The sequence below is a fragment of the Neopelma chrysocephalum genome, unplaced genomic scaffold (assembly GCF_003984885.1).
Source record: "Neopelma chrysocephalum unplaced genomic scaffold, ASM398488v2 Primary Assembly neopelma1_25, whole genome shotgun sequence".
In the NCBI taxonomy this organism is placed as follows: Eukaryota; Metazoa; Chordata; class Aves; order Passeriformes; family Pipridae; genus Neopelma; species Neopelma chrysocephalum.
In genome coordinates, this window is record NW_020897694.1 from 14,634,992 (window position 1) to 14,650,790 (window position 15,799).

The 15,799-nt window shown below is 41.0% G+C and overlaps 1 protein-coding gene across 6 annotated transcripts in view; it reads right to left on the reverse strand.

The window, feature by feature from the left end:
* KLF12 (Kruppel like factor 12) overlaps positions 1-15,799 on the reverse strand; it is a 246,936-nt gene that overhangs the window by 67,003 nt on the left and 164,134 nt on the right. For all 6 annotated transcript variants that reach the window (XM_027674543.1, XM_027674538.1, XM_027674540.1 and 3 more), the window contains one exon: positions 8,631-8,766. In XM_027674543.1, the coding sequence (XP_027530344.1) occupies positions 8,631-8,766 (136 nt within the window). The remainder of the gene's footprint in view (positions 1-8,630; positions 8,767-15,799) is intronic.

Consider the following 15,799-nt stretch of genomic DNA (forward strand, 5'->3'; position numbering starts at 1 on the left):
CTTTCCATGATGTATTCAAAATAGTAACACTCATGTCCTAAGTCACAAACACATGGACAATGACACCTCCTTGGCACTCAGGCTCAACACAAAAAACTCTTCTTGTACTCATCATCCGGGAACTTCCTTTCATTTCTCTTTTATTTCCAGCCCAAAAAGAACTTGCTGTGAGAAATGAGGTTGAGGTGGAGTCACTTCTAGTCGCAGAGAATTCAACTAACAGACAGGAAAATCTAGCACAATCTTTTCCCATTATGCAGGAAAAAGGAAAACGGCAGAAAAAAAAGTAAGTTGGTGGCTTTTTTTTTTAATCCTTGTATTTACATGCTCATTCAATTTTGTCTTGCTGAACAGTGTTTGTCTCTTAATAATTCCCCTCCTTTGCATGCGTTTTACATATCCGTGACCTACACAACTTTTGTGGTTTGCGTGCATTGATCTAAATAGGACAATTTTTCCATAAATCAGTATAAGCACTGCTATTAAGATTTAATTGTGCTGCATATTTGTCTGTCACAAAATCACAGGAACTGCCTTATGCAAAAGGAAAGATAAAAACTTATCTGATCTAGATAATGAAAAAAGAAGTAATTTTGGCTCAAGTGACAGCAGAGGACAATGCTCTTTCTTTTTCTTATCAGTAAGCCAAGGCAGCAGTTCACTGAGGTAGTTTCATTGTGCCTTTTTCTGGTAGTGTTCTGCTATCTAATCCACACCTCTAAGTATTTGCTACAGCTCTGAATTTCTAAAGACACACAGCTCTGCCCCTGCTTTTTGTGCTCATTTAGAAAGAAAAAACATAAGAAGTTGAATAACGAATCACTAGGGGAACAGATACCAAATAGGTGTACAAACTGCTAACTGGGTAGCAGTAATTCATAAAGTTATTTAAAATTCCTTCTTCAGTGTCATGCTCTTCAAGCAACTATAGAATGCCTACCTCCCTATCCATAAAATGCATTTCACATATCTAACAATTAATGACTCTGGAGCAACACATTGTAGTGGATTAAGCATGGGAGTAAGAGGCAGACATTCCTGATCCCAGCTCATTCTTTGCTCCGCTGCATGGCCTTGAGCTAGTTGCTAACCTGTGGATAATTATAATATCTGAACACACAGAGGACCTGTACAATTTAATTAGTTAATGTTTGCAAAGCACTCCAAAGATAAAAAGTGCTATATGAATGATAATCATAAGCTATTGTTTTGTGGCAATTTATTCCAAAGCAAATTTGTGTAAACACATTTAGAAATGTTAAATTCCAATAATGGCAAAGTTTGGTAACTACCTTGAAATGATCGGCATTTCACAGACTAAAATTTAAATTAATTAACAAATCTAATTTGTTTCTGAGAAGATATTTATATGTGAGTTCAATATAGACACTAAACTGAAGCTGGGAAACAGGATTTTAGAAAATTTGCTTGTGATGTATAAAGGAAATGAAAGAGACATACAGAAGGTATCAATGAATACACATTGCAAATAACTCTCTCTTTGCATCATACCATTTCCAAAAATAGTCCAAGTGTTGAGTTACTGGTTTTCTTTTTAGCATCCAGACTGCTGTTACAGTTTCAGGATTAATCATTACACCAAACAAAGTTGATGGTAAAACTCCTCTGGACTTTAACAGAAGCAGGATTCCTTAGTTCTTCCAGCTTATGCACTTAAATATATTTTTCAAAAGGAGAATATTACTCCTAGCAATGGTGGGGTAAAATATGTATTTAAGAGCAAGGGCCACCCCTTCTAAGTGATTCAAGAGAAGAGACATCATCTACTCAATTGTCATGGAAACTTACTCTTACAGGGGAGATGGGAAACCATGATTTTGTGTAGACCAAGCTAAAAGCACTTTTATTTTCAAATAAGCTTTCTTCAGGGAACAATTTGACAATACCCCTATCCCCTGATACACTGTCACTTAAGCAATATAGTCCTTTCAAAGTAGGCAGTGATGTCAACTTCTTTGAAGAAGATGTTTTTGATTTACAGTTGTCATTCACCTAGCCCTTGTTCCTTCTGGTCACTGGCTGATGGGAAATCTGTTATCCTGGCAAAAGGCTCTGCAACATATATCAAAAAATGTTCACACCAAAAATACTAGTGCATGCACAGAATGGCATAATTTGATTTTACTAACCAACTGTCAAATTATTAAACTTTTCTTTTGTCAAATATCACATATTAAAAAAAAAAAAGAACCTTTTTAGAATAATATAAGTTCATTGGATTACTGAAACCCAAGATTCATACTTAGTGCCCAAAAGTGCAATTCCCAAATGTATATAGGTCTTTCAAGGTCTTGGATAGAAGTCTTCAATATAGCTTTAGGCACATTAATTTTTTATATACAAGCAGACGTTTCTGAGAATTCAGATTCTGCTAGGAAGCAGTTTGTAAAATGCCATATAAACACACTGTAGAAGAAGTCAGTATTTCTGAACTGCATGTAGGTAGCAGAAACTTCCCCTATAGTAGTTGCACCAGGCCAAAGCTTACATGTACTAGGTCAATTTTTGAAGTCACAGACTTCCAGAATGGCCTTAGAAAATAACATAGAGGGGGTTTCCTCATATGTATCTTCAGCCATTTGAGGTTTTATCACTTTCCCAAAACCACTTGTCCAGGTTTCTTTATAGCCGCTGGGGAAGACAGACTCCTCCAAAAGGTGATCACAATTGATGAGATGACTGGAGTATGCACCTCTCTCCACCGAGGAAATCCAAAATACTTGAGCCTAACTTTTAGACAGATTGCATTGTGAGAGATGAACTTTGCTGCAAAGTTATGTCCAAATTGGACAGTCCATCACTGCCCACAAGTTGCCTAAGCTAGCTGAGACACAGTACACCTCTGCCAGCTCAATGCTGCCCTTGGGTTATTAGCCAGCTTCCAACCCAGCAACACTTTTCACTGCAGAAATCTCTTCTTTTCTGCCACAGGATCCTTATTTGAGACTTCTGCCAAAAAATAAAACCGAACTAGAAGAGAAAAGCCCTGAAATAATGACACAGTGGGAGCATCAACCATAATACAGATGACTGCCTACCTTGTAGGGCTCTACACCACCAGTGTCTTTCATTTACATATCTGCATACATGCCTCTCTCTCAGTGTTTATTAAGTCAGTTCAATTTGTAGAGTGACTCCGAAGGAGGCCAAGGAGAAGCCCTAAAACACATAACAGCCTATGGGGAGGTGGGAGGCCCACAGACGGTTCTTTCTGAGTATGTGGTCCAATTTTCTTCCAAGAGGATTGCAGCAACTATGCAATCTTCTGCTCTAAAGTCTTACTGCAATGGAAAAATGCATCCCAGACTTGGGAATGCTTTATGATAGAAGTAAAATTGAAATTGATGTATTCCCACAATTTCACTTTAGACCAATTAGCATTCTCCAGTGAAAAAATCTTTTATTGAGGCAGTTCTAGACCACTACTAGTCAATTGTCCATCTGTAAAACCAGCATCCAATTGTGTGCCAGTTTTAAAATGAGCATTTGTTCAGGGACGGTGGGTGGATGTACCAGAGGGGAGAGAGGTGAAGTACACATAAGTACTGCCAAAACAACCTTGTTAAAGTTTCTTGGAGACTCAGGACAAAGTCTTTTGTTGGCAAGTGGAAGAAAAACTGAGGTGAAAGTTCCTTATAATGGATAGCACAATAGCAGCAATGCTTGCAGCTGAAGCAGGAAAGCAGGCCATATCAGTGTAGAAAATGAACAGCTGATGGAAACACAGATACAAACTTCAAAAGAGATAAAAATAAGCCACAAAAGTTGATTTACATTTAAGAAGAGGAGTGAGACAAAAAGAGATCTAGGGTAAAAAAATTAAGACTTGAAAAAACATATACTAATTTAAAAGAGTACATTGGTATGGTGTCTATGCTGTCTGTCTGGTGTGGAATTTCTTTTTCACTAGTGCATATCAAAAACCAACTCCTACTGTATTGCAGTAATAGAAGCCAATGAATTTAAAAATAAAGTAAGATGATCACGTTAGTATCCATGTATCAATCACATAAAGTAGCCAAAGAGAACAAGGGTGGGGTCAAAGTCCCTAATCTCATTTTCATACAAGCACTCAGAGGCACCCAGCTCAGCGCAAAGAAGAGTTCCTGTTAAAGGTCACAGCAGTCACATACAAATGACAAATCCCATTTCTCTGATTTAACTGCAGCTATAACAAGTTGTCAGGATTTCCTCTTTGAATTTTCTGTCTCTCCCTTATCCCAGAAAAGCAATATGCTACCTGAAGCATCATCAGTTTATATGCACAGTTCCTCCTTTCCTTGACATTTGAAAGAAAAAATGGTATCATTAAAGGAGTTCCCTCCACCTACAACATCTAAGGAGAAAAAAGGCTAGAGAGAAAGAGGAATTTCTGGATCTCTGAAGTTTTATTGATATATTGATCACAAGTTCATACTAAAAATCACCCTCTGCCTCTCCTCCTTCTGCCCTCAGCCTCTGCACACAGGAGACCTTAAGTTGTGCATACTCATAGAGAGAGATCTGCATGCTGTAAAATAATGTATTTTACCACACAAGTGTGCAGGGAAATAAGGAGATAAATGCCCTGTTCAGGGTTTGCATTACTACATACCACGGAGATGGCTCCTGAGCACCAGTGCATCAGAACAGCCTAGGGATGGAAGGGCTGCCAGGCCGAGGAAACAGCTTGTTGCCTCTGTGGGGGACTCTTAAAAAGTTTTACTGGTCTTCTAGGGATTGACTAATGCCTTCTCTTCCCTTGGCTTCATAAAGATTTCTAGAGCATATCTGAGATTTGACCCTGAATATAATGATGCTATTCTTGCTGTGCAATTAGCGTCGGTGGTGTCAGGCGCATAGAGGCAAATCTGCTCTTTGTCAGAGAGCTCCACGTCAAAGTGAGTTTGTAAAACACGCTGCAAAAAGGATGAAATGCTGCTTACAATGCAAAGCCCACTGAAATCTCCATAATGCTGCAATATTTATTATCAGCCAGAGCATATGATCTGAGATTAATAAATTGTTCTTAGTCCATATTTCCCAAGGCATAGCAACTGCCATAAAGCAGCACTGTCACATGAAGAAATTTCACCAAAGTACCCTGTCTGAAATAATGACTTTCTTTATCTATAACTTTACATTGTTGATTGGGTTTGTTGAACTGAAGGAGGACTATGAAGTCATTCCAAAAGAACTACTGAGAGACAAGTCTTGAAGCTCAGTCAATATAAAGCTAGCAGTAAGAACGCAATTTCCCTGAGAAAAAATAGTCATACTTGGTTATTTTACAAATATGCAAGCAAATTACATTCTGATTGTGTAAATAAGAACTAATGCCAAACATGTGGCTCTCAGTGTTTCATTGTCACAATTTTTACTGCTAAGAATTTTGTTCTTGCAAGACTACAGTAGACCTGAAACAAAGCAGCAACACAGGTGGATGCCTTCCAGGTTTAGAGGACATGAAAAGCAAAGCTTTCCTGCAGGCGTTCCAAACTGACCTGTGACCCAGCCACATAAGCATAATTTCCAAGACAAAAAGCTTAAAAATGGCTGTATTAAAACAGCAGTTTCTCCCCAAAAACTGACTAGCTGATTTCCTTCAGCTTGTGGTTACAACCTTGGCTAACTCCACCTAGCAGACTTAGATTCAAGACAAAAAGCTGGAGCATTCAGTATGATCCTGTCACTACCAGCTTCTGGCATGCTGACTCCTCAGTCAGGCACTGTGGATTGCTGTACCCTCACCTCACACTAGAGATCTGCAGTGCTGACGTGTGTCCCAGGCAGCTGTCTGCACTGCCTGCGGTCAATGGAGAGGAACGGGCGCTCACAGGATGGACTCTCTCTCTTTCTCTCTCTCCCTAATTTAGACAGCTAGAATAGGTCAAAAGAATTACTGTCTGAACACACCAACTGCTCTCCATCCCATATGCAGGGAGGTGAGATAACCAGCTTGGATGCAGATACCTGTGTAGGCAACAAGAATCCTGGATGCACAGGGAAAGCCAGGAGGCGAGGAAAGGCAAGGCACCAAGGCAATCCCCACAGCCCCACACATGGTGTGAGGGGCTGCACAGGATCAACACAAAGCAAATGCCCACCACAGGATAGTAAAATCCCTACAGGATTTGAAATCCCTTACTTCTCTTGGAGAATAGGTGGCAATAGGCAAATATATATACATACATATATATATATTTATAATCCTTATGCAGAATAACTTAATATATGTCCGAAAACCAACCAGGAAAAGGTCAACTGTTGTCTTGCACCAGCTACTAGCATCTACAAACTAGGTTTGGTATTGTGTCTAACAAAGCCAAGCTCACACAACAGTAACTGGTAGTGAAGGAAAGGATGCTGCCACACCTTGGGAAGTGCCATGCTGTACCTCCCAGTCAGTACACGCAAGAAAGTATTTTTTGTTGTTAACTGTGTAACTATTCACAATAGCTTACAGGCTCACTTAGAGAAGAACACACTCTGTGGGACAGTCTTCTATACTCGAGGCCAGCCTGCCTCACTTGGGCACTTGGCCTGGACCTATATTTTACTAACTACTGAAGTAGTCTTACTATGCACATCCCTGTGCTGCCTGGTTATTCAGCAGAACAGTAGGTGCCTTTCCATGTCCTCAGAGGAAATTCCCATCTGCTAAGTTTAGATACTGAAATTGAGTACACAGGATCTCCCTTTGGAAGGCTTCAAAGGCACTTTCCTCTCTGAAACAAAGGTATGTAGAATGTGAGCTTCTTTTTCAGTGGACTCTTTTGCTAAACATCTAACATTAAGGTACGTATTAGATGCCTAAAATCAGAATAGAGCCTGCCTGTAGGGCACAATATTGCAGACCAAGAAAGAAATGGATTGAGTGAAGTCGGTGTAATGCACCATCATTCCTTTTCAGCTCAGCAGCTGTGTGTGGTGTCTGTGATTGAGAATCAAGTGAAGACGATAAATTGCAGATCACAGTCAAATCAGATTTTCCTAATGGGGCTTTTGAAATAAACTAACAGATTACTGTTTAAATAAAACCTGTAACAAGGATGAGTTGATGTTATATTATTAAATTTCTTAATTTAATTCTGAAGCTCCAGAGCCAGCCAAGTAATATTCAACGCATTACCTTCACAAACTGTGGAATGCATTGTAGAAAAGCTAAAAAAGCTTTTCATGGTTTGACCAATTCTCTAAGTGTTCAAGCAATATCCATCACAGAGAACAGTATCTGCCTGCCAGTAATATATCAAAATTATTTGCTAGTGCTCCATGCTTCCTTTTTTCATTAATTAGAAAGAACCACTTAGTGCAAAATCATGCTGGGTTGTTTTATTTTTCTGGCTTATTATGTGTGCTGTAATCTGAGAACAAAATACTCAGCACTTCAGGGCCTAGTGTCACAACTAGCGAATTCAAAGTACATAAGGGACCTGTCTCTCAAGCAATAATGTCACTGGCAAAGAAACCTTCCCTTCTTTTGTAACGGTCAGAAGGGGAGCCTGCTAATCACGAGGGCCAACACCTTGCTTTTCCTTGCCCATAAAAACATCTCTCCCTGCTTAAGGATAATATAGGTTTGAGGTTCACAGTTACTGTGCCTGGCTAAAAGATCAATTAGTACATGTCTGGTGAAAATGCAAAAAAAAAAGGCAGTTCCTCCTCAAATATGGTTTAGGAATATCAGCGTTTTTGGCTACTGATGTCCAGGAAAACAAAGAAAAAAGTTTTTAGATACTGTGTAAAGACATTTAAAATGTGTCCATAACAATTTATAAAATAACAATGTCTAATGGCCTTTATTATATGCATTTTTCTTTAATAATGTCCAGAATACCCATATTTTGAACCTCTTAGATAAAGTAATGGGTTTTGTGGGTCTAGCACAGGCTTCAGTGCCTGGAGGCTCTAGTTCTATTTCCAGCTCTGTTTCAGACGTACAGGGTGACCTTTATGCATAACCTCATTTTCCTCACCTATAAAATGGGGATATTAATACTTATTTACCTCACAGTTGGTTCCCTTCCAGCTGCTACAGTGACTGAACAAGCTCATATATCTACAGAATTGCTAATGTTCATGATAAACTGTTTCTTTTTTTTCAAACAAGCAATGCAGACACTAAATGGAGAACTTATTTGTTCGTCCAGTCAGTAAAGTACACAGAAAAATAACGGCAATGGAAAAACCATTCAAAGCCACTCACTAATTTTCTTCCAAAAACAATGTCCTTCAGGAGAAATGTAGCTATTTCCTGTCTTATAGCAACTAGAATCAACTTCCTGATGCTGCTTTTAGTCAAGAAAAAAATTTCACAGTTTTTAAGTGGAAATCTAACCTGATCTCCCTTTGGAGAGGATATAAAACCACTGTAAGCTTTGCAAGTAAATAAAGGGGAAGAAACAATTTCAATTTCAAACTCAACTTAATAATGAGGGCAGAGAGAAAGAAAGGAGAAGACAATGAGAGATACAGTCATCTCTTCCTGAAGGGAACAAAGCTACACGGAAGAGATGCTGGCAGGTATGCAGCCCGCAGCCGAGAGGACACCCCTGTGGCACCGGTGCCTCCATCAGCCTGGGAACACCTCAGCAACATTCATCTTGCTCTGGGAATGTGATACTTACTCTTGTACTGCTCTGGCTATGGAGAGCGCAGTAGATCCAGTTTCATTAACGCTATCTAAGGTCACATTTGGCAGGTCGTCATCATCACTGTCACTTTTAATTTGTCTGGGAGATAGGCCTCGGGGGTCCATTTGTGCTGGAAAGAGACATATAATGGATTAATATGAGCCTGCTGAAATTAATCTTGTCCCAGAACAACATCAGGGTGCACAGCACATCTGCCTGCTCTGGCCAGGTAGCACTGCTTGTGCTGAGCCTCCCAAATCAGGTGACAGGTGGGCAAAGTCATCCAGTGGTGCCATAGCTGGGTGCAAGCACTACCAGCACATACAGGTGTGTGAATTCACAGAGGCTATGCCAGTGTACTTGGCAGTACTGAAATACAAGTGTACATGCAACATCCAACAAAAACGCAGGTCACCCTCAAGTTACTTACTCTGCCTGTCTTCAGAAAGTGAAGGGAAAGGGCTACATCTGCTTTGTGCAACACAGAACACTCAACAACACATTTTACAGCAAAATTCCAGGAGCAATCTCTGATTTCAAGCGTTCATCATGAGGTACCAGGATGGAACCCATGTCACTCCATCCAACTAAAATTTAGGTATCTAAAACTCCAGCTGTCCTGATTTCTCATACATTGATGTCAGCTCAACACTGATGTCAGCCTCTGAAGGATCCTTCGTTCTACATTACATACGTAACTTCACACAGGCAAATAACTTTCAAGTGATTGATATCAGGGGGCCCAGTCAAATTTTTTTGAAAAGTCCCGTAATCTCAAGTCTTACAAATATCTGAATATCAGGAGTTGCAAGACTGTTTTATACATCCACAGCTTACAGTATCCATACTGTATGGCAATGGAGTAAGTGCCCAGGTGCTGGCAATGGCAGCTGCGGGGGCCTCTGTGCAGAGCGGCTGGGGCTGGACACAGCCAGTTTGAGCCGCTCCAACAACCCAACTCAGCAGGACATGGCTGAGCCCTGCAGCTGTGGTGAGGGTGTCTCGGGGAAAACAGGATTAAGAACAGGCTGCCCAGGGAAGTTGTGGAGTCTCCCTCTCTGGAGACGTTCAAAACCCACTTGGATGTGTTCCTGTGTAACCTGCTCTAGGTGACCCTGCCCTGGCAAGGGGGTTGGACTAGATGATCTCCAGAGTTCCCTTCCAACCCTAACAATTCTGTGATTCTATGAAACAGTTCTGCAGGCACCAACATGAGAAGAGATTGAGGGGAGGAGGTTCTTCACAGTGGGGCAGAGGTTCTCCTGCAGCCCCTAGAAAAGACCACTGTGGACCAGGCTGTCCTGATGGGAACTGCTATTAATAGGGAACCCACATGGGAGTAAGGCAACAGTGTGAGGAGGAAGAGCAGCAGAGAGGAACCATTATGTACTAACCACAGTCCTCAGTCCCCATTCCCTGTCCCCCTGGGATGGGGGAGGGAGAAGAGCTGGGAATCAAGGAGTAAAGTTTATACCTGGAAAAGAGGGTTGGGAATGGTGGTTTTCACCAACCTAATCTACTTTTAATTAGCAATAAATTATTTTTCCCACATTGAGTACTCTTTGCCTGTGATGGTAATTGGTAAGTGATCTCCTTGTCTTTATCTTGACCCTCGAGCTCTTCCACTTTATCTTTCCCACTGTTATGATGAGGGGGAGTGTGAGAGCGGCTGGGTGTGTGCCTGGCACACAGCCAAAACCAACCCACCAGAGTTAGGTTTTGTGCCAAAGAGACAGGAAACAAAAGGAGAGTAGAAAGGCAGGTGACTTGCCTTCCCTCTTATGCTGATTGCTGCCCTTCAAAGGGAAGAAAGAACAATCCACATATGGGGAGGGGGAGGAAATGAAGAGACAGGCATGGGGGGAATATATGGGGCACAAGTGTGACTTGGGATAGTGCTGAGAGGAACTGGGGGGGTTGCTTGTGCCAAGGGACAAACCCAGAGACAAACTTCAGAAGTGATGTAGAGAAAAAGACATTCCTTCTTACTCATGAAATACCACACAGGATTAGTAAATCCTGAGAGACACTGAAGGCAGCCTGAGTACAGAGCAAAACTGGAGAGATGCCTGACCCCGCAAGGGAGGCGTAGGAAGGGGAAAGACATGCGGAGATTTGTGTAAAAATGTGTTTATTTTGTTTGGTTGGATGAAATAAAGGAATTGACAGTTATTTATTTAAAAAGCTAACTGCTGCAGTTTGTTAGCTTGTGCTCTCCTGTACTGCAGTGTCAGAGACAGGACACTTTCTGGGTCTTGCAACACGATTTTTGAGAAAGGTATTCATTCCTACTCAATTCTGTTTAGCCACAGACCTGGACAACAGGTATCACAGGCTTCCTTTAGAGATCATGAACAGTTCAGTAGGCCCAGTTCACCTAGGGAGCAGCCCCAAAAGTCAAAGTTCCCATTTTGCCATCTTTCTTATGTTACAGTGTTCCCTGACTCTAGAAAAAGGACTGAGTTAACAATGAAAAATGGGAGGGCTGTAGATACTTCAGGAGCTGTGCAGCCATAGAGTGGCACTGATGGATTGTTGGGCTCTTGAAAAGAAACTGCCCCACAAATGAGTGATGAATCGAGGGAAAGCTGGTCTTAAATTTTAATTCATGTCTTAGCTGTGAACCACCTCTGAGTAAAAAAATAGTGAGTGATTACAAACTACCCTTCAGCTGTTTTTCTTTTTTATGTTAAAGAACTTCATAAAGAAAATACAGTGAAAATATGTTCAGTAAGCTGATGAACAACCCCGCCTGGAATCACAGTGCATTTCCAGTTGCACAGTACTACTTCTATTAGCTTTCTCCTAGCACAGTTTATGTGTCTCAGTAATGTTGGTTATGTTTGGACTGTTTATTATTTCTTTCATGTATGGTAAATTAAACACCTTTTGCTTATCAAAGCAAAGACTATTGACAATGAATAGTGACCTATGAGACAAACACAAAGCAACTTAGAAATTGTTCAAAACGTTTAATAATTTTAGGCAGAAAGAGCACCATTCTGACTGTGCTTTTTAAAATCACGACTTACACATGTGTACCTGAGCATTAGGGATAATCTAGCATTCGATTTAAGAGCAACTGAACCATCTAGTCAGCTGATTTAGTTCCAGAAAACTGGAAAGAAGTGTTACTTCTGCCTTGTTCCCTAATGTTCCTTCTTAAAAGCATGAGGTTATTATTATGCGTTTCATTAATACTTCATTTTTTTCACAGAATCATAAGGCGGCTTGGGTTTGAAGGGACCTTCAAGATCATGTAGTTCCAACTGCACTGTCGTGGGGAGAGACACCTTCCACTAGGCCAAGTTGCTCAAGACCCTACCCAATTTGGCCATGAACACTTCCAGACATGGGGCATCCACAACTTCTCTGGGTAACCTGTTCCAGTGCCTCACTATCCTCTGAGTAAAGCTTTTTTTCTTTGAAGTGAACCTCATTACAAAAAGTTATGTTTGTATCTGCCCAATATTTAAATGTGCTACAGGTGACAGATTTGTGAAAGCTAATTGTTTGTCAACAAAATGAAAAATTTTAACAAAAAACTATGTATGTTAACTGTGGTTTAATCTGACTTGCACTACAGTAGAAGTTTTAAGTAGCTAGCTCAGAAACTAAGCCTAACTTGAAATGAAGAAAGTTGTTACATAATTTAGTCTGTAATACAGTTATTATACACCAATTCTGATCATGTAAGCATGAATACACCTACATAAAAACAGATGGTATAAATGCATAGGAAAAATCTTACATACTTTTGTTCCTCATAAGACATGTTATCTCATTATTACTGTAGATTACTGGCTCTTAAAATATTATTGAGACTCCTATGACATTTGGTATCAGTTTTAGATTACTAGAGGAATGTGCTAGGATGAAAACTCTCAATTACCTTCTTTTTGTGTCTGCTCAGTAAGTCCTACTCCACATACTCCTAACAGAGCCACGAAGTTGCCAATGGGGCTGTACTTTTGCACCTAGGGACAATATGGCACAATGGGCACAGTTTGCCCCATCAGACACTGATATTTGAACACACCATGAGGTGCTGCAACACGTAAGCACGGTGAGGACAAAAGGCGAGGAATGGACATGTACCAGCGGGCGAATTCAAAGGCAGGGAACTTGCAAAAATATAACAGAAAATGTCCTTGAGTTCCCTCAAGGACATTTTCTGTTATATTTTTGCAATAAACCTAACCAAAGCTTGTAATTAAGATAATGATCTAGGGATTATTCCCTTATTTTTTTTTATGTCAGCCCACATTTACATCCTTTTTAGTCTCCCTCCCCATTTGTCACTTCTTTTCAGCTTGCAGACTTGAGTGGCCGAGGCACTGGGTAGCTGAGGTGACTAACCAGGAAGCTGAACTTTGCCGCAGCCAGACGGTGTAAACTGCCCTGTTTTCTCATCAGCATGGCTGCAGCTGCCAGGGGGGAAACAGCCTTTAAAGCTATTCTCCTACCCGAACTGAGCCGTGAGAATAACCAACTGGCCAAAAGCCCAACAGATATCTCCTCCTCACCACTCACTGCAGCGTGCAAACTGCAGCACAGGATTTTTATACATTAAGAGTTCATGACTCCTACTTATGTCAACAGCTTTGACTTTCTCTTGGACATCTGAGAACAACTGTCGAACTGCTGGCACCAAGGTTTATAAATACCAGCCTCAGATCATAAACACTGAATTAAAAGTAATTACTGGCCTAATGAACATCAAACGGGAAAGAATAAAGAGAAGTAGGCAAGAGATAATTTAGCAAATAAGATTAAAAAGGTGCAAGACAAGTGAGTGATGGAATGCAACTGGCAAGCAAAGTGGAGGAAAGCCCACAAAACATGCCAGTGCATTTTAACCTCCCTTTGTGCTGTACCTTGCCCTAACAACCAAGCTTTTCCTTGAACTTAGGGCCATGGGTCCAGAAGGAACTCGTCTGGGTCACTGAATCGAGTCCTCCCTAACACAGGCAGACACATTTAATTAATAAAGCCCAAGCCCTACACCTGAACTGGTTTTCTTGCTACTCCTCTTGAAAGGCAAGATTTGTCCAACAGAGCTATCTGGTGGTTTTGTGAAGTGCGAATGAAGTTAAGGCGAGGCAAGCAAAAGGAAACGAGTCAGAGACTGCTGCTTTCATGGGACAAAGGTGCCATTGAATAAGTGCACAGGAGCTATAGAAGCAAGCTGTTAGCTCTCCATGCTGAACAGACTGGTGAGCCAGGGGAGTTATTTAAGAACATCTGCAAGTGCTGAAGGCTGCAAGTGACCACATTGCTGTTACCCTCAAGAAACAATGGTCCTTTTTTTGCTACAGAAAGTACAGAGACTTGCTCATGATGCACATACACATATGCAATCACTTCTCAATGCCCCCTTTGCCAAACTGTAACAAACAGGAGTTTCCCTTTGGGCAGTATGAGGAAATTCACTTTCTGCACTTGTTTTAAAGTAAGATGTGCAAATGGATCTCACATAAGGCACATATCAATTTGTAAATACTGCAGAACTTGGTCTACCATCATTAATACTGTATCTGCCAGCTGTCAGTTGCCAGTAGGAAAAAGTCTGATCCAGATCAGGTACAAGCTTGCTTCTATTTCTATCAAACTAAATAGTTTTTGGCTTTAAAATTTTTTCTGGCTGTGGGGGCTAGACAATACCTGATCCTGCTTTTGAGGGCAAAATTGCCTGTTCTACAGTGCTAGAAGAGATTTAAACTTGCACAGCAGCTTTCCAATGAGCACTGAATGAATTTGAGCTGTCTGGCACACGGCTGCATTGGTTTTGACATGTACGGGATTAGCCATGTCAAGGAAGCAAAATCTCTGGGAAGGATCCAGGCTGTTGGTTGCTAAGGGCAGATGAACCCCCTGAAACAGGACGCAGACTCCACCTTCCCAAGCACAAAGCCACACCATCACAGTATTTTTTTCCTTTTTTCACTCTCTAAACTAGTGCTCCTGTCCACATTCTGGAAACTCTTGGGAAGGAGGCGACTGTAGATTTAAATTGCTCCAGGCTGATGAGAGCCCAGCATGTCTCCTCCCACTCCTCACACATGTGCTGCTCATACTAAGCTGTTAGGTAAATGTTGTCCCCCTGTCTGTCATATCTGAGCTTCACCCAAGTATGTCCTAACCTCTCTGCTTCTTTCCAGTGATTAATTAGGGATACACAACTTTGTCTGATGTGGTCAGACAAAGCCAAGTGCTGTCAGAAATCCTGCAGTTGGACGCCTGCAGGTGTCATGAAAAGGACCATACACCACCACACTGCTGTCACCACTGGCAGTTTTCAGTTACTGCAACCTGACTTACTTTAGTCAAATTTCCTGTGAGTGAAAGGGATGAAAACTCAACCCATCAGTAGGATTATGAAGACCCACTAGAAGTAACTTCATGTCTTCACACTATCTTTCATTTAGAGGTAAATATGAGCCACTTGGGCTACAGATAAATGAAATATTTAAGAGCCAGGAGAAAACTAAGTAACTTTCAGGAGTTTTGTCCATCTCTATAGCTAAGCCACACAGTAATTACCTGATGTTGAAATGACTCATTATGAGATGGTGCTTGCTGGTGTGAAAGCAGAGAGAAAAAATTTCAGCATCCTGAAATACTGAAGGCTCTGTCTACTCCAGCTTAAAACCTCAGTTTTCTGCATTGAATTAACTTCTCTGCTAATAACTTTTTAAACATACATACACGTAGGTCTGCTGATACACCGCACCACAATAAAAACTGAATCACGCTTAGTTGCTCTCTTAATTAAGAATCTATTTCTGCTTTTTGAAAGGATTTACAAATTCAGAGTTCCATTGCTTTTGTTTCGCATATGAACTCCCCATCCTGCTTTCTCTGAAGGATGCCTTTCAACTTGCTAATCAAAATGATTCTTATTCTTCATGATGGGATTTCTGTGTGGCCCTGGCATCCAGCCACTAAGACTTGCCAGTCAGAAGTAGGGTTACATGGCTCTGCAGTGTGCAGACTAACACCAACACCTTTTTTAGGTGAGACGCCAGCCTGGATGGTGAAGAAGCCCCTCTGGCCTTGCCAGTTCTGATCCAAGCCTGGGTGACGCATTTTTTCTCGGAAACACAGCCCCAGGTTTTAATTGTGATGCAAGTTTAAATGAAGCAGAAATATGAGGTGCCTCA